The sequence below is a fragment of the Pipistrellus kuhlii genome, unplaced genomic scaffold (assembly GCF_014108245.1).
Source record: "Pipistrellus kuhlii isolate mPipKuh1 unplaced genomic scaffold, mPipKuh1.p scaffold_m20_p_11, whole genome shotgun sequence".
NCBI classification, from domain to species: Eukaryota; Metazoa; Chordata; class Mammalia; order Chiroptera; family Vespertilionidae; genus Pipistrellus; species Pipistrellus kuhlii.
In genome coordinates, this window is record NW_023425416.1 from 19,748,320 (window position 1) to 19,774,169 (window position 25,850).

Sequence of the window (25,850 nt, forward strand, 5' to 3'; positions counted from 1 at the left end):
ATAGACAAATTGCTTTATGCCCACACACTCCAATTGGGAATAATAATTCCTGTGTCAAAGGATTGAGTGAGGATTTGTGATAATAAAAGTAAAGGTCTTTGCAACAAAGACCAATAATATTGGTGTTATTAATGATATAATTATTTAATAATAGCAGAGACTAAGACCAGCTGACATGTGTAGTGGTTTAAAGGATAAGATCTATGACCCAGCAATTCTACTTCTAGATAGATAGATGGATAGAAAGATAGATAGATAGGTAGATAGATAGATATATAGATAGATGTACATATATATAGTATCCAAGAGATATAAAAACAGATATTCATACAAAAACTTACACGTGAGTGTTCATAGCATTATTCACAATAGCCAAAAATTTAAAACAACCCAAGTGTTCATCAATTGATGAATGAGTAAAAAATGTGGTATATCCATAAATAGAATATTATTTGTTAATAAAAAGGATAGATGCTATTACATTAATGAACTTTAAAAATATATATGCAGAGTGAAAGAAGTAATTCACAGCAAACCACACATAAAAATGTTATAATTCCACTTGTATGAAATATCCAGAACAGGCAAAACTATACAGGTAGAAACTATATTAGTGGTTGTGTAGGGCTGGGGCTGGGGAATGGATATGAGGTTTCTTTCAGAAAAAAATAAAAATGTCATAATCCTTTAATATAATCATAATTTATTTTGGTGATGGTTGCACAACCCTATAAATATACTAAAAACTATTGAGTTGTATGCTTAAATGGGAGAATTGTATAGTATATAAATTATATCTCAGTAATGCAGTTTAAAAAAAAAAAAAAAGAGTCCAGCTCAGTGTGGCTCAGTGGTTGAACGTTGACCCATGAACAGGGGGTGCCTGGTTCGATTCCCAGTCAGGCACATGCCCGGTTGCAGACTCAATCCCTAGTAGGGAGTGTGTGGGAGGCGGCCAATTGATGTCTCTCTCATTGATCTATTTCTACTAGTATATTCCTCTCCCTCTCTCTAAAATCAATAAAAACACACATATTTTTTTAAAAAGGAAAAAAAGTCTCAGTGTTGGTTTTCTCAGTGGTTAGAACTCAGCCCCGCAAACTGAAGGGTGTCAGATTCGATTCCCAGTCCAAGGCACAGACCTGGGTTGCATGTTCGATCCCTGCCCCAAATTGCATGTGGGGGGCAACCAAGTGATGTGTTTGTTTCTCTCTCTCTCTCTCTCTCTCTCTCTCTCTCTCTCTCCCTCCCTCCCTCCCTCCCTCCCTCCCTCCCTCCTTCCCTCCCTCTCTCTCCACCTCTCCCTCTCTCCCTTCCACTGTCTCTGAAAAACAATGGAAAAAATATCCTCAGGTGATGATTAACAAATAAATAAATAAGACTCCAAGCTCATCTTTCAGCCCAGGGTTTTTCACACTAGTGCATAATAATCACCTGTAGGGTTTGTTAAAATTCAGTTTGCTGGCTCCACCCCAGAGTTTCTGACTCAGTATGTCTGGAGTGGGGCCCAAGAAAGTGTATTTCTTTTTCTTCTTCTTTTTTTTTTAAATAAAAAAACATATTTTATTGATTTTTTTTACAGAGAGGAAGGGAGAGGAATAAAAAGCTAGAAACATCAATAAGAGAAAAACATTGATCAGCTGCCTCCTGCACACCCCCCTCTGGGGATGTGCCAGTAACAAATGTACATGTCCTTGACTGGAATGGAACCTGGAACCTTTCAGTCCGCAAGCCGATGCTCTATCCACTAAGCCAAACTGGTTAGGGCAAGAAAGAGTATTTCTAACAGATTTCTAGGCAATGCTGAAGCTGTGGCTCCTTAGGTACAACACTTTGAAAATCAGCATCTAGCCTTAGCTGTGTGATGAAACTCCTCTAAGTTTCAGTTTGATCTGATCTGACAAATGGGAATTAAAAATACTAGTAACTCCTACCCCATTGGGTTGTCCTAAAGATGAAATGAGATAATCATGAGATGCACTTGCTGTAGAGCTTAGTACATTTGTCAGGCTCAATAAATAGCTATTATAACTATTATTATTATTATTATTATTTATTATTATTATTATTATTATTATTATTATTATTATTATTGTTATTTAGACCCAATCCTTCCCTGAAGGAGCTCCCAGTCAACCATCATTCATTCATTCACCATTCAACAACTATTTATTAGTCACTTACTATGAGCCAGCCTTCCTAGAGGTTGAGAATATACCAGGAAACAAGGCGGCCGTGTCTCACACTTCAAGGAGCGGACATTACTGGAGGAGCGGGGAGAACTCTGACCATGAACAAACATGCAAATAAAATAATTTCAGATATTGATGTCCTGGGAAGAAAACAAAACCAGGTGATATGACAACAAATGGCTGGAGAGCAAGATTGGCTTTGGGATTAGGAACGTCTGAGGGAAGGTGAGCTTTCAGCTAAATCCTGACTGGTGAGAAACCAGTCTTTTGAAGCCCTGGAGTGTCTCAGTCCATTTGGGCTGCAGTAAATGAAAACTATGTACTAGTGGCTTTTGAACAAGAGAAATTTATTTCTCACAATTCTGGAGCCTGGCAAGTCCAAGACGAAGACCCTGGTAGGTTTAGGGTCTGGTGAGGACTGGCTCTCTGGTTCATAGCCCTCTTCTCTCTGTGTCCTCCCCATGGTGGAGGAGAGAGGGAGTCTCTTTTAGAAGGACATTATACCACCTCCCAAAATCCCACCTCCCAAATTACATCACATTGGGGATTAGGCTTCAGCATAACGACTGGGAGTGGGGGAGGCACAAATATTCAGTCTACACGTTCTGCCTGGTCCTGTAAGCCAGATTTTGAAGTTCTGTTGGGAGACATTACCCCCTCTCCCCAGGCAAAAGAAACATCAAAAGGATTTGAGAAGGGAATGAGCAGGATGAAGAGACAGGAACACAAATCACTAAACTTTAAGGCAGACCAAGAGCCAGAAGAAAAGTATAAACAGCAGGTTTGGCTCAGTGGATAGAGCATTGGCCTGTGGACTGAAGGGGTCCTGGGTTCAATTCCAGCAAAGGACACGCCCAGGGCACCTCAGTTGCAGGTTCAATCCCCAACACATCGAATTTTCTCTCTCTGTGCCTCGCCCTCTCCCTTCTGCTCTCTAAAAATCAATGGGATAATATTCATGGGTGAGGATTAACAAAACAAAAAATTAAAAATAAAATAATAATAAAACAGTTTAAAAAAGAAAACTATAAACAAATACTTTGGGGAGAAAGACCTGGGGAAAGAGTTCAGGCCCTCCCTTGCACAGTCACACCTCAAACATTTATTGAACGTGTGTTTGGTGTCCCGTGATAGGTGAATGGGATGACTCAGAAGCAGTCTGGCCCTGACGAACATGGGTGCATCCTGGACTGTGTACACAATAAAAACAAATATAACCAAAGACAGAGAGTATCTGCCAGAGGGGAGGGGTGGCAGGTGGGTGGATAGAGGTAGAGAAGAAACGGGAGAATGGCTCCATGAACCTGAAGACTTCACAGTGCTTAGAAGAGGATGGTTTCGGCTCGGAATTTATTTACTCAACAGCATTTATCGAACTTTTACACTATTGTTGAGACACCTTGGAGTTGAGAAAGTCTAGTTATGACTCAGAATTGAGAAGCAATATATATATATATATATATATATATATATATATATATATATATATATATACACACACACACACACACACACACACACACACCCCGTATTTTTCGGACCATAAGATGCACCAGCACCAGTTTTTGGAGAAGAGAAATGAAGAAAAAAAGATTCTGAAACAAATAGTGCCCTAAAATATTTTATGTGCATTAAAACCCAACATCACAGTCATAAACACATGTAATCAACCCTGTAAAGTAAACAGCAGCATTTAGAACCATTTTAGAGCCGGGCAAGCACACAGAGACCACACAGAGCCGGACAAGTAAAAAAACTTTTTTTTTAAAGTATATGTGTAGGTTATATTTGGACCATAAGACGCAGGGACTTTCCCCCCCCCCACTTCTGGGGGGAAAAAAGTGCGTCTTATGGTCCGAAAAATACGGTGTGTGTGTGTGTGTGTGTGTGTGTGTGTGTGTGTATCCCATCCTCTGTGAAATCAATAAAAACATGTTTTTTAAAATATCAACAAAAACATATATATATACATATATATATATATGTATATATATATATGTATACACACACACACACACACACACACACACACACACACACACTGGCCTGGCCAGTGCAGCTCAGTTGCTTGTGTGCGGTCCTGTGCATGAAAGGTTGCTGGTTTGACTCCCAGCCAGGCATGTGCCTGTGTTGCAGCTCGATCCTCGGTGGGGGCCAGCAGAAGGCAGCCAATGGATGTTTCACTTTCACAACATGTTTTTCTCGTTAGCCCTGTCCCTTCCTCTCTCTCTCAAAAATAAAATTCAATAAATTAAAAAATTGCCGAAACCGGTTTGGCTCAATGGATAGAGCGTCGGCTTGGGGACTGAAGGGTCCCGGGTTCGATTCCGGTCAGGGGCATGTACCTTGGTTGCGGGCATATCCCCAGTAGGGGGTGTGCAAGAGGCAGCTGATCGATGACTCTCTCTCATCGATGTTTCTAACTCTCTATCTCTCTCCCTTCCTCTCTGTACAAAATCAATAAAATATATTAAAAAAAATAATAATAAATAAATTAAAAAATTATATATTCAACTACATTCAAAATATTCAGCATGTTAAACTTGTACTATCAGGAGTAAAGTCAAAAGACACACAATGAATAGGAAAAATATATTTCAACTAATATTATAAACAAGAGGCCAGTCTTTTTCTCTCTCTCTCCTCCCTCTTCCCTCTTCTTTCTATATATAGATTAAGAAGATCAACAGCATAGTGGAAAAATGGGCAAAGAATATGAGCACAGTTCAGGGAAATGAAATACAAATGACCCTTAAACATATAAAAAGATGCTTAATTTCAGATAACATAACTAAATTTTTCTTATTTTATGTATTTCTTTTTTTGTTGGGATAAAATGTATGTAACAAAATTAACCATTTTAAGTGTACAGTTAGTGAAATTAAGTACTTTCACATTACTGTGCATCCATCACCACATTCATCTCCACAACTTTTTTTGTCTGCCTTTCCATTTCTTTTTCAAAAAATGTTTTTGTTGATATTTAAAAAAACGTGTTTTTATTGATTTCACAGAGGGCGGGGTAGATAGAAACATCAATGATGATAGAGAATCATTGATCAGCTGCCTTCTGCGTGTCCACTACTGGGGATCCAGCCCAAAATCAGGGCACGTGCCCTGATCTGGAATCCAGATCTGACCTCCTGACCACACTCAACACACCTGCCTGGCTTCCTTTTCATTTCTTTACCCTTTAAATGACTCCTCACTCCCTCCTCCTCCTGCCCCTGGCATCCATCATTTAACTTTCTTCCTCTGCATAATATATTTTTCTTTCATGCCCTGGACCTTTTTGAAAAGTACAGTCCAGTTATCTTATAGAATGTCCCTCGATTCGAATATATCTGTCATCTCATCATGATTAGATCCAGGTTAAGTATCTCAGAATTCCGGCAGGAATATCACAGAACTGATGCTGTGCATCAAGAGGTACAAGTGGTGGTTTGTCATTAGTGGACAATTTAATTTTGATTATTTGGTGAAAAGGATTCGCACAAGTTTTCTCCGAAGTTACTGTTTTCTCTTTGCAACGTTTATGTAATCCATGGATAGATAACTCGTGACTGTGTGACGTGTGCTTGGAAAGTCACAGAACCCATCCAAGCATCAGTTTCCCCATCTGTGAAGGGGAGTGGGTGGGCAGCGGCCTCTTAAACTCAAATTAGAGTTTTAAAAAGTGAAAGTGCTAAAAAAAAAAAAAAAAAAGTCCCCACCTACGAAGTGGGGACAGCAGCATGGAGTTTAAGAAAGTCAAAGTGGCCAAGGCAAAAAGATGACTGCGGCAGGGAGAAGGGGGCGAGGTTAATTTCTTGCTCTCCCAGCTGGCGAGGCGGCCGGGGCGGGGGCGGGGGCGGGGCCGGGGCCGGGGCCTGGGCGGGGCCTGGGCGAGGCCGGGAGAGAGCGCGTGCGCCTGCGCGGAGGAGAATGACCACAGAGTCGGTCCTCCAGGGACAGAGGGGCCGGAAGTTGTTCTCACAGAACCCGTGTGTCCGCCGGGGTTCCAGAGCCGAGGCGGCGTGAAGAGGTCTGCAGGAGGAAGGGTATCTGCGTGAACGACGCCGGGGGTCAGGGCAGGGCCGGGCCAATGGCGTCTCGGGCAGGTCCGCGAGCTGCCGGCACTGATGGCAGCGACTTTCAGCACCGGGAGCGCGTCGCCATGCACTACCAGATGAGGTAGGAAGCGAGGCGAGGAGCACACAGGCCTTCTCCCGGCCGGAGCGCCCCTGGCCTGGGGAGCGACGCCTCCCGGCCTCGGGCTCTTTCTCCCCAGCCTATCCACACTCATCTGCCACGTTCCCTCCTCCCTCCCGAGACGGCCCAGGGCCTGCCCCCAACCCTGGAGAGCCCAGCTGCTCCCATGGGTCCCCTCCCTTGGCCCGCCCTGTGCCCTGAGAGGGTGCAGACGCCCCCTGGGCTCCAGTTGTGGTGATACTGGCCCCACTATGTGCTCTTGGGAACTTAATTTTTAGTTGACCCTCAGTTTCCTCACGTGCAAGAGGAAAGAAGGAATCGACCTTTAAGGAATGGGTGAAGAATTAGTGAGCTAACAATTCGTGTAAAGGACGTAGCAATAAGTTCTAGCACAAAATCGCGTCTGCCCAATACATGGTAGCTGTTGTATTTGGGGAATGTAGACCGTAAAGGCCAGCCTTTCCCTGCCTAAAATGAATTTTATAAACACCCCCACGTAAGGGTTATTTCTACATTACTCCGTCAGCAATCATTTATTGAGCTTCTACCCAGGAGGCATTTTATGCGAGGCACTGAAGATAAGTGAGCAAAAGCAGACCTGGTCTTTGTATGCATATTACACCTTCAATAAAAAACAAAACAAAAAACTATTAACAAAACAAACAAAAAAACCTGGTTCCTGTCTTCATGAATCTTGAAGTCAAGAAATAACTGACTTTCCTACCTTTTCACACTTTCTATAATGAATATTTTTAAAATAAAAACTTGAAGAGGTGTCTCTCTCCCCCCCGCCCCCCACAATCCATTTAACATTTCCAGAATGCTTTTGCATCTTCCTCTCCAGAGTTTTAAATAATGACATGCTCGTTGGACCCTCGCTTCATTGTTATCCTTAAGACCCCTGCCTAAGGGCACCTCACAGCCCAGGCAAGTATTTTCAACTATGCAGAGAGCAGAGACTGTCCTCCAGGATGTGAAGAAGATACATTTAGGACCTGAGAGAGTTAGAAGAATAAGAAATAATGTACTTCCTTTAGAAGAAACAGTCTGCTCTAGCATGGCAAGTACGAGCAGGCTGAGCTGATTTCCTCACCGCCTTCTATGCTGTACTCCTAGGGTGCAGTCAGAGTCATCTTTCTAAACACAACTCTGAGTTACTCTTCTGCCTTTAAATTCATAGACATTGCAATTTTGTATCCTGCTACTCCCCTCCCCACCTAGGATGTACCACCCGTACCCAACCACTGGCTTTCTTGGAACACAAATGCCTTGTGTTTTTCTGCCTGCATGCAATTAGGAACGCCCATCTCCTTTCAGCTCTCAGAGCCGAGCTCAAATATCTCCTCTAAATGGCCTTCTCAGATGTCCCCTCCCAAGCAGATTTCTGCTTTTTGAGATCCCTTGTATCTTGCAGCATATATTTATTAGAGCTCTTCCAGTTTGTTTGCTAATAATTTTTTCTTCCGTTCCTTGCGCCCAGCCTCTAGACAGGAACTAGATCTTGTTCACATTCATATTCTATTTGTCCAGTATACTTGCCTGGCATACAGTTGGTCAGGAAATTTTGAATGAAAGGAACTTCTCCCTCTGCTCTGCCCCACAGTGTGACCCTCAAGTATGAAATCAAGAAGCTGATCTACGTGCATCTGGTCTTATGGCTGCTGCTGGTTGCCAAGATGAGCGTGGGACACCTGAGGCTCTTGTCACATGACCAGGTGGCCATGCCCTATCAGTGGGAGTACCCATATTTGCTGAGCATTGTGCCCTCTATCTTGGGTCTCCTCTCCTTCCCCCGCAACAACATTAGCTACCTGGTGCTCTCCATGATCAGCATGGGGCTCTTTTCCATCGCTCCCCTCATTTACGGCAGCATGGAGATGTTTCCAGCTGCCCAGCAGCTCTATCGCCATGGCAAGGCCTACCGCTTCCTCTTTGGTTTTTCTGCCGTCTCCGTGATGTACCTGGTGTTGGTGCTGGCAGTTCAAGTGCATGCCTGGCAGTTACACTACAGCAAGAAGCTCCTAGACTCTTGGTTCACCAGCACACAGGAGAAGAAGCGTAAATGAAGCCTGCCGGATGGACTGGTCTCTGGGCTGAAGCCTAGCCCCCCGCCTCCCATTGAGAAGAGTGAGAGGGTAGAGGAGCTGTTCTGAAATCTCTGTGGACAATTTTGGCAGCTGTGATGTTGGCCACTGGTGCAAACTAGGCCCACATTCTGGAAAGCTGCTACTATTGTCATTAGCTCAGGTGGCAAAATGATATTTAACTTATTCCTGGTTGGCTGGAACTGAGCGAAGAACAGCTGTAAAACGGACTTCAGCTAGCTGAAGTTGAAGCCCTTCAGGATTTTTCTGTTTTAAGATTGAGCCTCATCCTTGCCTCTTAGTCATTCTCTCCATTTCCATCCATTACCCCTTAGCCACTGAAACTGGAGATGAGGGTCAGCCAAATTCTACTTCCATTGATGGGTGGTTGGGAAGAAACATTAGGAGGCTGCTTTCCCGCAGGCTGTGGTCTCTACTCTGAAGCGTTTTCATTACAAAGAACCTCAATAAAGTTATAACTGCCCTGTCTACCCTGTGCCTTGTGCTTGGGATTTAACTGAGTGGTGCATTGCTTGAGTGGCGTTAGACGCTAGGAGATAGATGGAAACCCCCTGAGAAACCTGGCAGTGGCCATAGAGAAGGAAAAGTTGCCACCCTGTAGCTGAACAGCAGGAACTGTCATGGGCCATACATTTAATCTCTCCACCTGTCAGATGGTTCATTCTCACTTATCCAGCTTGGGTTATGCAGTCGTCTTTTGGTTGTATATTCATGTTTATTTTTCAGTGTTAGAGAGTCAGTTACGTGTCTGATACAGTAGTCCCCCTTATCTATGGGGGATACGTTCCAGATCCCCAGTGGATGCCTGAAGCCTTAGTGCCAAACCCTATATATACTGTGTTTTTCCTCTACATACATATCTATGGTCATTTATAAATTAGGCACAGTAAGATAATTAGCAACAGTAATAAACTAGAATAATTATATTAATGTACGGTAATAAAAGTTAAGTGAAAATGGTCTCAGGGCGAGATTTCATCATGCTAGTCAGAACACTGTTTCAACTTCCGAATTACGCATTTCTGGAATTTCCCATTTAATATTTTTGGACTGTGGTTAACTGTAGGTAACTGAAACCACAAAGTGAAATGTAGATAAAGGGGGACTACTGTACTATATTATGGTATCCACAATAATTTAAAAGTATCTCTGCATACAGGGAATATGCAACCTAAGTGAAACATAATACAAATGTGAAACAACGAGTGAACGATATTTAATGGTATGGAGCAGATAAGTTAAAAATAGAAGTGAAAAAGAGATATGTAGCCCTAGCTGGTTTGGCTCAGCAGATAGAATATCGGACTATGGACTGAAGGGTCCCAGGTTCAATTCTGGTCAAGGGAACATGCCTGGGTTGCAGGCTCAATCCCCTGTAGGGAGCTGCCGGTCAGTGTTTCTCATTATTGATGTTACTATCTCCCTCTCCCTTCCTCTCTGAAATCAATAAAAAAATGTTTAAAAAAACAACAACAACCAAGATATGTGAACTAAAGGCTCTTTCATGTTTAAAAGTGACACAATAAATACTACATGGGAGATGTGTGTCTCTATATAGATTAGATATATAAATATATGGGGATATATATTTTTTTAATCTTCATCCAAGGATATGTTCATTGATTTTTAAAGAAAAAGAGAAACATCAGTTGGTTGTCTCTTATGCGCCCCATCCTGGAACTGAACCCATAACTTAGGTATGGGCCCTGACTGGGAACTTAATCCACAACTTTTTGATGTATAGTACAACAGTCCAACCAACTGAGCCACACTGGCTACGGTCCCTTTACTCTTATCCATTTGATTTTATGTCTCTGGATGGATGATACTCAGATTCTAACTGCATATCTCTTTCCTCTCCTCTACAGTCATTCTTTTCTATAAACAGGAATGTACTCAGCCATATTAGATACTGGGAGTACTTTCTGTTACAACATGTCTTCCTCTAGATGTCCTCATTATCATATCAAATTTAACTCTTTGCCTTCTACTTCATACTCATTTCTTTTCCTGCATCCCTATATGCAAGAGAATATACAAGGAGCACAGCTCTAGATCATCATCATAAGTCCCTACTATGTGCTATTCATTTTTGAACAACCCAAATTCCTTTTTTTAAAAAAATATATTTTATTGATTTTCCACAGAGAGGAAGGGAAAGGCATAGATAGCTAGAAATGTCGATGAGAGAGAAACATTGACCAGCTGCCTCCTGCACACCCCCCACCGGGAATGTGCCCGCAACCAATGCACATGCCCTTGACCGGAATCAAACCCGGCATCCTTCAGTCCGCAGACCGACGCTCTATCCACCAAGCCAAACCAGTCTCGGCTGAACCACCAAAATTCTTAATCTCAGAGATTTTCCAAACTGTGGTCTCAGTGCAGCAGTCCTGTATTATCTCCTAATACTCTCACCACTCTTAATCAGCAGAACCTATTGAATCCCTATATTGGTTTCACGTTTTCCAGTTTTCTTAAAAGTTTTCCCAAATGGCCCTTGGCAGAAAAAAGTTCCCCACCCCTGAAAGGGGTCAAGAAAAGAGAAATATAGCCCTAGCTGGCTTGGCCCAGTGGATAGAGCATAGGCCTGTGGACTGAAGGGTCTCAGATTCGATTCTGGTCAAGGGCATGTGCCTGGGTTGCTGGCTCAATCCCCAGTAGGGGATGTGCAAGAGGCAGCCAATCAATGATTCTCTGTCATCATTATTTTTCTCTCTCTCTCCCTCTCTAAAATCAATAAAAAAAATATTTTTTTAAAAAGAGAAGTACTAGTATTAAAGAACAGAGCCAAGTTTCTCATTTCATGTACCCAGCATTGAAAGATGCATGATTGCTGCCGGAAGTGGCCAATGGAGGCCAGTGGACCCCAGGACTGAAGGATAAGATGACCGTGGGCTCCTCCATGCCACCAGGTGCCCCAGTTTGGGAAGCCGTCGTGATGAGGCATGTGATCACTTACAGCTTGTTGCCTTTCAAATAGTGTGCCTTCCCGCACTGCCTCAGCCAGGGCAGCCCCAACGTGCTGCGCAGCAAGCATTCAGGCGTCCATCCGTGGTGACATACGGCCATTTGTAGCGTTTCATCTTGCCCACACATGGGGGACCCAGGAGTTTGAGAAGTCCAAGAAGAAGAATCGAGCTGCCTATGAAAATGGCAAGTGAGCAACTCCCCTGGAGGATGGTTCCCTGCCTCTGAAAGACCCTTCTCTGGGGGAGGAGTCTACATTGTATAGTGTCTTGAAGACTCAATAAACTCCCTGTGGGCTGCAGCGTTCTGATTTTGCATTTTTGGGAGCAGCGTCCTTGGTGTAACTTGCTAATATTCAAGTTAATGAACTCCCTTCCCCAGATGTGCTCTGAACAGTTTGGGCTTGTCTGGGAATTTGGTGAAGGAGTGGGACTCACCCCTTGTTCTGCAGTAAACTCTACAAGAAAGCAGCTGCAGCTACTCTTGGAAGCTGGCCCTGGGTGGCATGGACTGTGTAGAGAGTATGTTCCTATCCCTCTGCTCTCATATTAAAAATAATAAAATCTAATTATAGTGTAAAACATTTAAAAAAAATTTTTTAAATTCATACTCTATGTAGCTCTGAACCACTGTGAGTTAGATAGATAACAATTTAGGCAGAAGACTCCCTGACTAATCCTTAGAATGGCCAGACCACCCTTTTCTCCCTTTACATCTCATTTGTCTGCAGTGATGGGCTCCAAGGTCAAAAGACAGAACTGTGTCAGGCAGGCCCTCCGGGGCTCCCAGAAGCAGGGGGAGATGAGGCAGTGGGAGGAGGACGGAAGGGAATTGACCTGGGAGAGGCTGGCAGAAGTGGAGCTCCCTATGCTAGAGACCTGGACTTTGACCAAATAACATTCCTTTCGGCTTATTTATCTTTTTGAAATGAAAACAATTCCCACCTGACTTACAATGTAGTTACGAAGATCAAACATGAAAGTACTTTGTGAAATGGATAAACTGCTTTCATAATTTACATTTATTCAATGAAAGAGCACCTGTTTCATGGCATCCACTGTAGGCACTGGAGAAGCATGAAGAGTAAGAGAGGGTCTTGATCTTCTAAGGAACTCAAAAGCTAGAGGGTATTTTTAGGATAATGGGTAGGGTGGGATCTTCAGACAGTGGACCTGAGGACTCAGAAACTAGAATTGGCCTAAAGAAAGCTACGGTCAGTCTACTGAGAGGTGCAGAGCGACAGTAACAGTTTCGAGATGCCTTAACCCAGTAGGTGTGCCCCAAACGTTCTTTCCGCTGCGTGTGTCGTCGTCAAGGTGAGGGCTGAAGCAGCTCAAATGCTCCATGAGCGGGAGGAAGCTGTGGGATGATGGGGAGGGTCCCAACAAAGACTGGAGCCTCGTCAGCATCACAGAAACCACAGGAAACCAGGTCAGTGTGTGGGGCCCGCTCCCCTCACTCCAGGGCTCTGCTGTGAGCTCTGTGGCTTCCTGAGCAGCCTGTACTGAAGAGTGGGTCCTTGAAGCCAAAGGCCCCTTCGGCATGGAGCCCTCCGTCCAGAAAAGCTGGAACTGACTAGAGAAATCTGAGCTGTACTAAGAGTCGGCCAGGTGGGGAACCAGGCTGCCAATGGGGCCCTGTGAGGCTTGTGTGCAGCCTTTAGTGCTTTCTTGTGGTTCTGCCCAACTCCAATGGTGTGCCAGTCACCTCTCTCTCTCTCGCATCCAGTGCAGAGCAGTGTTTAATAGCTCTGTCAGTTCTCTAAGGGAGGGGATGAAGCAAATGTCTAGAGGAGACAAAAGTGAACAGCTAGTTAACGGGCGGGCGTGTAGGATCTAGAGGGTGTTGCAGAGTAGGAGGGGTTAAAACATGGGTGCAGCTGTCCATGTGCTGGCCTCTTTCCTGCTGTTTCCCTGCCAGAGCAGGAGAAATGCCCTCCAGTTGGAGACAGCAGGGTGTTCTGGGGGGCAAACATCCCTCAGTCCCTCTGCTTGGAGGAGAAGGAATGTGGCCCGGCCTGCTCGTTAGGATCTAGGAGGAGCTTTGGGGCTGGGCGGGGCAAGGGCAGGCTGAGGCAAGGGTTCCTACTGGCATTGTGCGCCCTGTTGCTGTACTGCAAAGTCCTGCTGCCCACCTTCAGGCCGTACAGCCATGTTCTGGGTGCCCTGACCCAACGGAAGTCCATGGGGCACCCCAGACTGGCAGCCCTGCCCCTGCCTCTCCACCTGCTGCTCATTGGTGTCTCTGCCTCCGCTGGGATTGGCTTCCCCACCTGTCTGCCCCACTGGACTACCTGCTGTCTGCTGGTCTCCCACATGGTAAGGTGTCATTGCCAGGTGGGGATGCCTGCCTGGCACAGGCTGGAAAAGCTCTCCACCCTCCTGTCTGTCCTTTTCCACCTCCCCAAGTCCGTGTGCTCTGGCGGCAGCCTCAGTGTGCCCTCTGCACAATCCCAAAGGGGTAGAAAGGTCCCAGTGGCCTGAGGGTTTGGGGAGGGTGGAGCTGGGGAAAAAAAAAAAAAAAAAAAAAAACCACAGGGGATGGGCTGTTAGCTTCTGGGCCTCAGAATTAGGTGATTTGGGGCAAAGACCCCAAGAAGAGTGCTCCTTATGAGAATCCCTCCTAATTATACTTCTCTCCTTTTTCTCTCTCCCCCCTCCCCCCGCTGTGCCTTCAGAATGACAGTTTCACTGGTAAGTCCTTATTCCCTGCCCTGCTCCTCTTCCCCATCCCATCCCCCATTGATTTTTAGAGAGTGGAAGGGAGGGGAGAGACAGAGACATCTATTTAGAGAGACACATGGATTGATTGCCTCCTGCAGGTGCTCTGGCCAGGGCTGGGGATTGAACCTGCAACCCAACTATGTACCCTTGACCAGGAATTAAACCCGAGACCTTTTGGTGCATAGGCCAACACTCTATCTACTGAGCAACACCAACCAGGGTCCCCACAGCCCTTTTGTTCCAGATCCCCACTGAGGCTTGCATTCTACTTTTTGGTTCACAGCCTGGGAAGCAGCATAGTAGCAAGGAAAGAGCACAGGGTTTAGAATCAGGACAGTCTAGGTTTGCATTACCATTCTGCCACATACTCCATGTGTGGCTGCAGTCAGTACTCCGACCCTCAGTTTCTGCGGGGTCTATCAGAACAGTCGAAATGATTGTACAATGAAGACTGTTGCCCCTGAGCTGTGGGGAGGATTAAATGAGAGACCTGCAAATCTCCAGGCACACCATCCCTTAACTGTCAGTAATAAAATGACGTTCATATTTTCTCACACATTATCTTACTTGATCTTGATAACAGCCTCCCTTTATGAGTGGTAAAGTCGAGGCTTAGAGGGGTCCATAACTTGCCCAAAGTCTCAGAGCCAGGATGTAAGTGGCAGAGCTCAGCCTCAAGTCCTTCTTGTCTGAGGCAGGAGAGATGTCCTTGAACCCTACCACTTGATTTTTTTTTTTTCACCTTTTGCAGAAAGATCTGCCCATATTTCTTGCCATACCCTGCCACTTTCCTGGGGTGCTTGGCGCTGGTACTGTCCCTGCTGTCTGTGCCTGCGCCTGGTGTCAGCTCCTTCAGGTATGAGAAGTAATCCTTGGGCCATTCTCAATGGAGATGTGAACTGGGGGCATTTGGGGGTCGGGGAGGCTGAGGCAGGTGGAACTGATATTAGTGAATTCATTTGTGTCATTTTGGGATGTTTCTCTTTTCAGCTGGCACCAATTGTTGGAATTAAAATGTCAGTTCTAGAAATTTACTATTAATATCTTCTATTTGTAAAGTAACTTTTTAACTCTGTATTTTTATTGTCCAGCTCAGTGCCTGATATATACTAAATGTCCATACTCTGCGTAAGAATGGGCAGTTTGTAATTTTTCACTGTTATAAACAATATTACCATGAACATCTTATTAAAAAATATTTTTTATTGATTTCAGAGAGGAAGGGAAAAGGAGGGAGGGAGGGAGAGAGAGAGAGAAATATCAATGATGAGAGAGAATCATTGATTGGCTGTCTTCTGCACACCCCATACTGGGAATTGAGCCTGCAACCCAGGCATGTGCCTGACCAGGAGTCAAACCTCCGGGTTCATAGGTCAAACGCTCAACCGCTGAGCCACTCCAGACGGGCTACAATGAACATCTTAAGATGTTCTTTTTTTTCTCTACTTAAGAAATTAGTCACTTAAAATTTTTTATTTACTGATTTTAGGAAGAGAGGAACGGAGAGAGAGAGAATGAAAGAGTAAGAGAGAAAAAGAGAGAAACATTGATTTGTGTTCTACTTATTTACTTTTTCGTTGGTTGCTTCTTGTATGTGTCTTAACCGGAGATCGAACCCGCAACCTTAGTGTATTGGCACAGTGCTCTAACCAACTGAGCTTCCTGACCAGGTGGAGAAATTAATCCATTTTTTTATTGTAACATAACTTTCGGAGGCTTGATATCATTGCCCTCCCTGATCCAAAATGACTTACCGTATTTTTCGGACCATAAGACGCACCAGTTTTTAGAGAAGGGAAATGAAGAAAAAAAGATTCTGAAACAAATAGTGTCCTAAAATATTTTATGTGCATTAAAACCCAACATCACAGTCATAAACACATGTAATCAACCCTGTAAAGTAAACAGCAGCATTTAGAACCATTTTAGAGCCGGGCAAGCACACAGAGACCACACAGAGCCGGGCAAGTAAAAAAACTTTTTTTTTAAAGTATATGTGTAGGCTATATTTGGACCATAAGACGCAGGGACTTTTCCCCCCCACTTCTGGGGGAAAAAAAGTGCATCTTATGGTCCGAAAAATACGGTACTCGCCAACAGGGGGCCATCATCTCCAGGCAGGGAAGGGGCAGTAAAGGGCTAGATGTTAAATGTGCCCTTTCCCGTGCAGGCCTTTCCCGGAGCTGGTTCCTCCACCTGGTGCAGAAACCCAAAAAGTCTTACCTGTTCCAGTTCTGTAGGAGACACAAGATGCCGGCATCTGCTCAGGTACTCCCCTGCCAGCTCCAGCCCTGCCCTGTGCCCCTTTCCTTTCTGGCCGCTCATTTTGTGAGAGATGAAAAGTAGGGGGATGAAGTAGACTATTCTCCCATTACACAGTCAGGGAAACTGAGGCCTAAGTGTTGAGCAGCTTACCTGTGGTACCCCAGGTTCCAGAGGGAGAAGTAGAAGCCAGAGATCCTGATTCCCGCCTTTCAGCCAACCCTGCTCTCTGCCTACAGAGGAAGCTGCTGCATCGCTGTTGCCTGCCTAAGAAGGACCATCACATCTCCATCCCCTCCCCAGACATCTTCCAAAATGGGCCGCGCTTCAAAAGGACCCAGCCTTCCCATCCAGAGGCAGTGGAAGGTCTCCCGAGACAGGACTCACAAAGGCATAAAGGTAGACGTGGGGTGTGACTGGAGATAGGCATAGTCAAGTAGTGGTGCCTTCGCTGAAGCCAAGAGACAAGGCCACCCAGTCCCGCTTCTCCGCAGGGCCCGAGTTCTCCTTTGACTGGCTGCCTGAGGCACGGGCTATTCGCGTGAGCATTCCCTCCGGCCCCGAGGTCAGCGTGCGTCTTTGTCACCAGTGGGCACTGGAGTGCGAAGAGCTGAGCAGCCCCTTTGACGTCCAGGTATGGAGGGTCATTTTCCTGTAAAAAGCAAGATCACGCAGTGCTAGAGCAAAACACAGCCTACGCACTGTCCATACAGGGAGCCCGAGGTCCAGGGAGGGTTGGAAATTCTCCCAAAGCCACAAGTCTGAAGTGCCCAGCATTAAGGTTTCTTCGGACTGGACAGGAAATGCAGGCGGCCTTGCCACATGGGAGGAGAGGAAGGGAAAGGGCATGCAGAGACCTGGCGCAACTGTGAACGACTGGCAGAGAAATGAATACGGTGTTTACCCCCATGGGAGGAGCCTCAGTGAGAGTCAGATTATATCAAGAAACCACTTCAGTTCCTTCAAGCAGTTGTTTTCCCCGAGAAAATAACAAAGCGGTCACATCTGTCCTGGTTCCCTTCCATTTCCCTCGCTTTGTGGCCTTCCTCAGAAAATGAGATGGCCCTCATTTTCCCAGCCCGGATCTTGACACACCACCTCAACCCCCAGTTGTCACTGACGCCCTTGTGTACAGTTGGCACCATTTGCAGGGATTGATGCTGCACCACGGAGGCCCTCAGCCCTCCTTAGTTATAAAGTGGTGATGACACCTCCCAAGATCACTGCAGAGGTAGCATTTCCTCAAGTTATTGCTTTAGCACCTCGCACCCTACATGGCATCCAGCGGGGCTCATTAAATGTATGTCCCTTTCCCTGTCTCCTCCCTCCCCCGACTCCATATACAGGGTGGCACAAAAGTAGGTTTACAGTAGTGAATATGTGAAACACAGATTTTATTCTTGTATTATTATTTATTAATTATTGTATTACTAGAGGCCTATTGCACAAAGTGTTTCATGCAATAGACCTTCCTTCCCCTGGCTACCAGCACCAGCTTTCCTCTGGCACCTGGGACCCAGGCCTTCCCTCTGGCCGAGGCCTTCAGTCTTTGCTCCAGGTGGAGCACTGCTCCCTCTGCCCCCTGCCCTCCACCCCTGGCCCTCCCCCTCACCGGAGGCCCGGAGTGGCTGGGGGTGGGGCAACAGCCATATTTGTTGGATTAATTTGTGTGATTGGCTGGTGGGTATAGCAAAGTGACAGTCGATTTGCATGTTTCTCTTTTATTAGTGTAGATTTCCCATACAAATATCTGTAAACTTACTTTTACCCCACCCTGTACTGAGACACCTAGAGAAAACGGTCAGAGTACAGAACAGAGACCCCTTGGGAGGAAATTTGTCGATGAAAAAAATTAAGTTTCACATAAGAAAAAATAAGGTCCCAGCTTTTTCCTACCCTCGGCCAGGGTGCCTGTACTTTTTCTCAGGCATCTTTCTCTCTTTTTACGTCAACAGAAAACCGTGTCTAGAGGCCACACTGTAGACCTGCCTTATGAATTCCTTCTGCCCTGTCTGTGCATAGAGGTGAGTAAAGAAAAAGGTGGGCGTTGTCCATGGCCCCACTCCTAGTTCCCCAGATAGTGCAGTTGGTCAAACATATCTCTAGTAAATCGGGTTTTAAAAGGACTGTGTGTTAACGAGATGCACAGGAAGACAGGTGTCAGCCTGACCGTGAGCCACACACTGGATCAGAGATGGAAGTGTCCTGCTGAACATGAGACTCTTGGGGGTGATTCCAACCTCAGCTCCTCCCAAACCCAGCTTTCCTTGGTCCAGACCCGGATTCAGCCCACTGAGGCGGAATAGGCAGTCCCTTCACGGTGTGTGCTGATCACTCACGGTGGGGGCACGTGGCCATTGCAAGGTTCCATATGGCCTCAGAAGTCTTGTCCCCAAACCCCCTCATGGCAGTCCTCCTCTCCATAGTTCTGAAGCGCTTAACATTAAAACTTCTTTGGATTAGACAGACAAGGCAGGGGCCTTGTCATCCAGGAGGAGACGAAAGGGAGGCTGCAGGCAGAGACTTGGAGCACTGAGCATCTGCCAGGGTGGACAGCCATTGGGAGTTTGGGCAACCCAGACGGAGAGACCCATACAGGGCACTAGGCATCTTGGGAACCACCAAGAGTGGAGGAGTAGACAGAGATGTGGACATCACAATCTGCCTCTTTCTGGGGATAGGTTCTCTCCATGGGCAAGAGGACTCAGCCCTCCTTAGCTGATCTCACTCCCATAATCTGGAGTTCCTCCCCCAGTGTCAGGCACCACTTACCCTTGCCTACACCCTGCATCTTCCCCCTCCTCAATGCCCTGCCAGCTCAGGCAGCTTGCAGTAGGGCAAGAGCAAGGGCAAGCCAGAATGAGTCTCAGGTCTGACTGTCTCTTCTTGTCCCCCCAGGCATCCTACCTGCAAGAGGATACAGTGAGGCGCAAAAAATGTCCCTTCCAGAGCTGGCCGGAAGCCTGTGAGTGCCACTCACATGCATTCTTGTGCACGCACAGCCTCTCTCTGTCTCTCTTTCATGCATACACGCACACACTCCCCAACTGTGTTGGAGGAAGCCTCTGGGAGTCATGGGCATTTTCCCTGGAGTCAGTGGGGGGAAGGGTCCACTGCTCAGCCGGCCAGTGAATCAGAGTGTAGGAGGCTCTATGGGAGGTTGTACCAGGCACACAGGAGTTGGTGTGTTGAGGATGGACCAAAAGAGCTGGACTCACATCCCAGCTCTGCCACTGATTCTTCTCTGAGACTCAGTTTCCTCATCTGTAAAATAATTATATTGGCCCTGTCTTACTTTCCAACTGTTTATGAGGCTTGACTTCACCGTGATAAGTGAAAGTGGTTGGTGACATCTAAGGTGCTGTCCACACTTTGCTGTCTCCAAGCGGAAGGGGCAGGATGCTCAAACATAACAAATGAACAGCACAAAGCAGCCTACAGTCGGGGGCAGGGTTACATGTAAGGACTAGCCTGCGGGAGATGAACTCCGGAAAGGGAGAAAGAAGCCAGTGAAGGCTGTCATCAGCAAGAGAAGGTCTCTCAGAGGCGGTGACACCTGAGCTGCGCTCAGAAAACAGAGCGGGATTTAGAAAGGAGAGAAGGGAGGGGAGGCATTCCCGGTTTTGAGAGGAACTTTAGCAAAAACAAAAAGATTTCATCGCTTCTCGGCCTTTTGGCTAAGATCAAGTGTAAAAACAAAAAGATTTCAAGTTTGGGGAGTAGCAAAGACCTCGCCAGAATGGAGGTGCGAGAAGGAGTACACAGAAAAGGTAATAATAACAAGGGGCTGGAAGAAGGCGTGCTCATCTTTGGGGCTCCCAGACAGAGCGGGAACTGTGCTGAACACCTTTACAGACATCATCTCCTGGCGCCCTGGGGATGGGGGTGGCCAAACGAGGCCAAAGCAGGGTTCAAGCCTCCCAGGCCTCACTCTCTGCCCTGCTGTCTGCCCAGATGGCTCGGACTTTTGGAGGTCAGTGACCTTCACTGACTACAGCCAGCACAGTCAGATGGTCCTGGCCCCGACACTCCGCTGCCCTGTGAAGCTGGAAGCCTCCCTCTGCCAGAGGCAGGGCGGGAACACCCTCTGCGAAGACCTCCCCAACGCCACAGCTCGGGAGTCGGAGGGGGTGAGATCAGTCTCCCCAGGACCTGGATGGGCGGGGCTGGGGCCCGGGGCCCAGGGCCCCGATCCCGGACTAACCCCCTTCTCCCACCACAGTGGTATGTTTTGGAGAAGGTGGACTTGCACCCCCAGTTCTGTTTCAAGGTACAAACATGACTGAGAGGGGATGGGGAGGGATATGGACGGTGCCTGGCGCTTTCTGACCCCCCCCCCCCTTCCCCATTCTTGAATTTCTTAGTTCTCTTATGGAAACAGCAGCCACATTGAATGTCCCCATCAGACTGGTGAGCCAATAAGAGGAACCTCTCCCCCCATTTCACCCTCACCCAAATGTGGCCAAGCCAAACTCTAGCCCTGTCTTGACTTCCCTGTTAACTAGCCCAGCTCCTCCTCTCACCTCCTGCCAACAGGGTTTCTCACGTGACACCCTTTCCCCCACTCCCCCCAGCAGCCCCATCCTGGAATGTGAGCATGGGCACGCAGGCCCAGCAGCTGATCCTGCACTTCTCCACGAGGACGCATGCCACCTTCAGTGCTGCCTGGAGCCACCCAGACATGGGGCAGGACGGCCTGCTGCCCCCTGTGTACAGCATCAGCCAGGTATGGCCTCGCCAGGCCCTGGCCCCCACCGGGTCCCGTTGCTCAAAGCACAGCAGGTGGCGGCAAGCAAATTCCTGACTTACTTCATCTAGTTATTTATTTACTTGAACAGGCTTTGTTCCGCTGGCTCCTTCTGCCATGGGGTTTCCATGGGGCAGTTTCTAATCCTTTCAGTTTCTGAATTTGCAGGAATAAACAGAGGCAAAGGGCTGGCCTTCTCGCAGCCAGCTATCATCCTCTGCCCCACTTCAAACTGCTGCCCCACGTTATACCGCTGCCCTCTCCAACTCCGCTGTCCCCACCACTGTGCTCCTGCCTCCCTCCCCCAGGCTCCTGGCAGGAGTCATCTCACTGCCTTGGGAGACAGAGGCCCTGGAAGACTGTAAACTCCTGACAGGCTTGACTCTATTATGCGAACTAAGATTAATTTAACGAGTTGACTTTCTTCTGTGTATCTGATGTAAAAACCATAATCAAATATATCTTCAAAACCACAGCCCCAAGCTGACTAAGCATGAGTAGCTCTTCCGAGTTCTTTCTTAAATACTCACTTGGCAGCTATTTGGTTTGTATTCTCTGAGGGTTCCCAAGCAGGAAGGTGGTAGCAAATGCTCAAGATTTAAGACCAAGCCCTGATCAAGTTGTAAGGCAGAGTCATGTGGGAAAACCTAACACTGAGAACTAAATCCATGGGCTCATTTGTTTCCGTGAGCTGGGAAAAGACTGCCTTCACCAAGTTCAGCTATGATTTGAGAGCCCCTGCATCAGCACTTACTCACAGCTGATTGGATAATGGGATCTAGAACAGGGTTCAGGAGGGGAATGGGGGGGTATTCCCAAAGTGTGGAACCACTCCCTACCCGGCACCCAGAACATAGGGCAGAGCCACATCCTGCCTGTAAACAGATGGCAATTCTGTCCAATTCAGCATGTCTGTATTGAGTGCCTATTCTGTGCCTATCCTGTCTTGTCTTAGGCCCTTCAAGATACAAGAAAAGTATATAACAGAGTCTCTGCCCTAGGAGTCCAAGGGGTAATAATAGCTGCTACTACTAAATGAATTCACACTGCACTGTGTATTATAAAGAGTGTCCCCACGCATACTTCCACGTGATGCTCAGTAACCCAGTAAACCAAGGATTACTAGCCTCCACAGACGAATGAAAAAAACTGAAGCTCAGGGATCCATGTACCAACCAAATGTGTTGGTTTCACACAGCTAGGAACCACAAAGGCAATGGTTAAACCTGACTTTGTTAGCTGTGGTCTGCTGACCCCACATCGTACATTTTTTTCAATGGACAAGCTACCCCTTCAGGTACGCCGGACAGGAGTAGGGCAGCACATTGTTAGCCTCCCTGTTTTGTGAACTGCTGGAGGACAGAAAACATCTGCGCCCGCCTTCTTTCCTCAGGGCTTGGCACAGAGTGGGCACCCACGGTACGTCCGCTGACGAGTACCTGATTGACTGATTAGCGTGCATCTACGCAGCAGTTCTGATCTGGGAATGATCAGAGGGATGTAGGAATGAAGCCAGGGAAGGCTTTTTGTCAGGGGTGGCACTTGGCCTGAAGGCTTGGGAGGAATGGGAGGAGGAGGTGGGGGTGAGGCGGGGGAGGAACATCATGGGCAAAGGCTCAGAGCCAGACTTGTTTCCGTGCAAACAGTCATGTTGTTCTTTATTCCAACAGACTCAGGGCTCAAGTCCAGTGACACTAGAGCTCATCATTCCCTTCCAGAGGCCAGGGGCCTGTGTTCTGGTAAGGAATCCTGCACTCCACACCCATTCCTCTAGCATCTAGTCCACAGGTGGCAGAGGGGGCAAATCAGTGCACAAAAACGTTTGGTTTGGACAACATGGTGTTTGAAATTGGAATGTGTTACCACCATTTAAATATTGGGAAACATCATATATTTTTATTTATTTATTTATTTATTTTTTACAGAGAGGAAGGGAGAGGGATAGGCAGAAACATCAATGAGAGAGAAACATCAATCAGCTGCCTCCTACACACCCCCTACTGGGGATGTGCCCGCAACCAAGGTACATGCCCTCAACTGGAATCAAACCTGGGGCCTTTCACTCTGCAGGCCGAAACTCTATCCACTGAGCCAAACCAGTCTCGGCTAGACATCATATTTTAAAAAGCTGATTTCTGGCTTCTCTTGGGGAGATATATATATATATATATATATATATATATATATATATATATATATATATGAAAACCTAGCCGAAACCAGTTTGGCTCAGTCTGGGGACTGAAAGGTCCCAGGTTCGATTCCGGTCAGGGGCATGTACAGTGGTTGCGGGCACATCCCCAGTAGGGGGTGTGCAAGAGGCAGCTGGTCCATGTTTCTCTCTCATTAATGTTTCTAGCTCTGTATCTCTCTCCCTTCCTCTCTGTAAAAAATCAATAAAAAGAAAAAAAAAAGAAAAGAAAACCTAGTTCTCTATGTCCACATTCAGGCCTGGTGACAACAGGCTAGAGCTCAGTGGTGTCTGGTTACATCCACCCGGGCCTGTGCCCTCCAGGTCCCCATGGACACCCTGGCCAACGCTGAGTTTACTCTTTGAATTTGCCACTCTTGACCTGTTCTGTGCTGGATGAATTCCGTATCCAGGGGGCCTCCCTTTCACCATCTTCATGCCTCATTTAACTTCTCCTGGAGGTGGCACTGAACCCTGGCTCACAGGGTGGGGGGGTCTCTGTGCCCTCAGGTGTGGAGGTCAGATGTCCAGTTTGCCCGGAAGCACCTCTTGTGTCCAGATGGTGAGTTCTTTGGCGGGGGTAGGGTGGGGGGTGAGGGGTGGGGAGAAAGGTTGGGCACTAAGTAGCCCAGTGTGGCCTCACCTTGCTTGACTCAGTCTGTCTCTCTCTCTCTCTCTCTCTCTCTCTCTCTCTCTCTCTCTCTCTCTTTTACTCAGTCTCTAATAGACACCTGGGACTGTTGATCCTGGCACTGCTGGCCCTCACCACTCTCCTAGGAGTTGTTTTAGTTCTCATCCTCCGGCGCCCATTGTCAGGTAAGCTCACTTGGGCATAATTTGGGGATTTAGACCTGCCCAGCTCCTAGGCTAGCTGGCCCCTGCCCAGGCTCCCTTCCCCAAGAGCCATGTACCTGCCCCAGCACCAAGAGGTCTGCTATCCAAGGAGGGTGTGTGTGTGCGCGCGTGCGCGCGCCTCAGGCCCCCTAGAGGGCAGGAATGGGTAAGGCAGGGCAAAGGTCCCTCTGTACAGGTGGTTCAACGTACCAAGTCTCCGGGCTCCCGGCAAGTGGAGCGGAAATCCAGTCTATGCTGCACCTGCCAATTCTGGCACCCTGACCCTCACCGCTTTTATTTATTATCTAAATAGCCCTCACAGCACCCTATTGACTGGAGTTGCCTCGGGTGCCCACCCTCAGCGCAGATAAGGAATTGGGGGTGCACCCTATGATGCAGCCCTGAGGCCAAGGAAGTCAGAGCTGAGCCGTCCCTTCGCCCCCACCCTGTTCACCTGTTGCTCCCGCCCTAGGCCCCGGCCAACCGCACCCGGTGCTGCTCCTGCACGTGGCGGACTCCGAGGCGCAGCGGCGCCTGGTGGGGGCGCTGGCCGAGCTGCTGCGGGCCACGCTGGGCGGCGGGCGCGATGTGATCGTGGACCTGTGGGAGGGGGCGCGCGTGGCGCGGGTGGGCCCGCTGCCGTGGCTGTGGGCGGCGCGGGCGCAGGTGGTGCGGGAACGGGGCACCGTGCTGCTGCTGTGGAGCGGCGCGGGCTCCAGCCCCGCCCGCGGCCCGGACCCCCGCACCGCGCACACCCTGCGCGCCCTGCTCCGCGCCGCGCCGCGCCCGCTCCTGCTGCTCGCCTACTTCAGCCGCCTCTGCGCCAAGGCCGACATCCCGCCGCCGCTGCGCGCCCTGCCGCGCTACCGCCTGCTGCGCGACCTGCCGCGCCTGCTGCGGGCGCTGGGCGCCAGCCCCGCCGCCCGGGCCGCCGGCTGGGGCCGCCTGGGCACTCGGTCCTGCCTGCGGAACCGCCTGGAACTGTGTCGCCGGCTAGAACGCGAGGCAGCCCAACTTGCCCACCGAGGCTGACTGAGCGGTGCTCCCCAGCAACCCAGATGTCTTGGCCACCGGTGTAAGGGCACTGGCTGGCACTCAGAAAGAGGCTTCCACCCAGGAATTCTCAGGGTGCCTCCCGAGGACTACGCCCCAAAGCCTTGTTTCCCTGCGGTCCAGCCCGGGAGCAGGGCACCGGCCTCATCCTGGTCCTTTCACACTTTGGTCCTGCTTCCTCCTGAAGCTTCCCTGCCTCTCAGGACTCCCAGGGAGAGAGTCTCTCTTTGCTGGGGGCTCCTCTGACGCTAGTCCTGATGTGGGAGGGGGACCTCCAGAATTCCGGAGAGCAGTGTGCACATGCTCCAGGGAAGGCTGGAGAGGTTGAGGCAGGGGTGGGGGGACTCAGGAGCCCTGGCCTTTCTGAAGGGGGTTGACTCCAGAGAAGTAGGAGGAACCCCCTTGGGGGTCAGGGATCCTTCTTTCCCACGCCCAGGCCTCGCTCGGGTGGAAAGGGAGGGAGGACTGGACCCAGGGGAAAAGGCTTTGGCCCCAGGTGGCCAGGGCAAAGGTGGGGCCGTGGACACCGAGGTGGAGAAAGATGAATAAAGGCAAACATGATGGATAAACTAAGAAACACAA

The 25,850-nt window shown here is 48.1% G+C and overlaps 2 protein-coding genes across 7 annotated transcripts; both read left to right on the forward strand.

The window, feature by feature from the left end:
• Positions 1 to 6,150: 6,150 nt before the first annotated feature.
• JAGN1 (jagunal homolog 1) lies at positions 6,151 to 8,956 on the forward strand. Its single transcript, XM_036431117.2, has 2 exons — positions 6,151 to 6,365; positions 7,987 to 8,956. Exons 1-2 carry the CDS (start codon positions 6,277 to 6,279, stop codon positions 8,447 to 8,449), a joined length of 552 nt encoding a protein of 183 aa, XP_036287010.1. The 5' UTR covers positions 6,151 to 6,276; the 3' UTR covers positions 8,450 to 8,956.
• A 3,341-nt stretch (positions 8,957 to 12,297) lies between these two features.
• IL17RE (interleukin 17 receptor E) lies at positions 12,298 to 25,838 on the forward strand. Of its 6 annotated transcripts, XM_036431090.2 has the most exons (16): positions 13,079 to 13,776; positions 14,136 to 14,151; positions 14,933 to 15,037; positions 16,352 to 16,449; positions 16,683 to 16,842; positions 16,938 to 17,077; positions 18,399 to 18,467; positions 19,342 to 19,408; positions 20,398 to 20,573; positions 20,666 to 20,713; positions 20,808 to 20,853; positions 21,021 to 21,169; positions 22,861 to 22,929; positions 23,892 to 23,943; positions 24,099 to 24,197; positions 24,688 to 25,838. In XM_036431090.2, the coding sequence occupies exons 1-16, from the start codon at positions 13,642 to 13,644 to the stop codon at positions 25,245 to 25,247; spliced, it is 1,989 nt and encodes a 662-aa protein (XP_036286983.1). In that variant the 5' UTR covers positions 13,079 to 13,641; the 3' UTR covers positions 25,248 to 25,838. The 6 variants fall into 6 exon arrangements, with proteins under 6 accessions (XP_036286989.1, XP_036286987.1, XP_036286986.1 ...); XM_036431091.2 differs by lacking the exon at positions 14,933 to 15,037 and having other exon boundaries at positions 12,305 to 13,776; XM_036431094.2 differs by lacking the exons at positions 16,683 to 16,842; positions 16,938 to 17,077 and having other exon boundaries at positions 12,301 to 13,776.
• Positions 25,839 to 25,850: the final 12 nt, after the last annotated feature.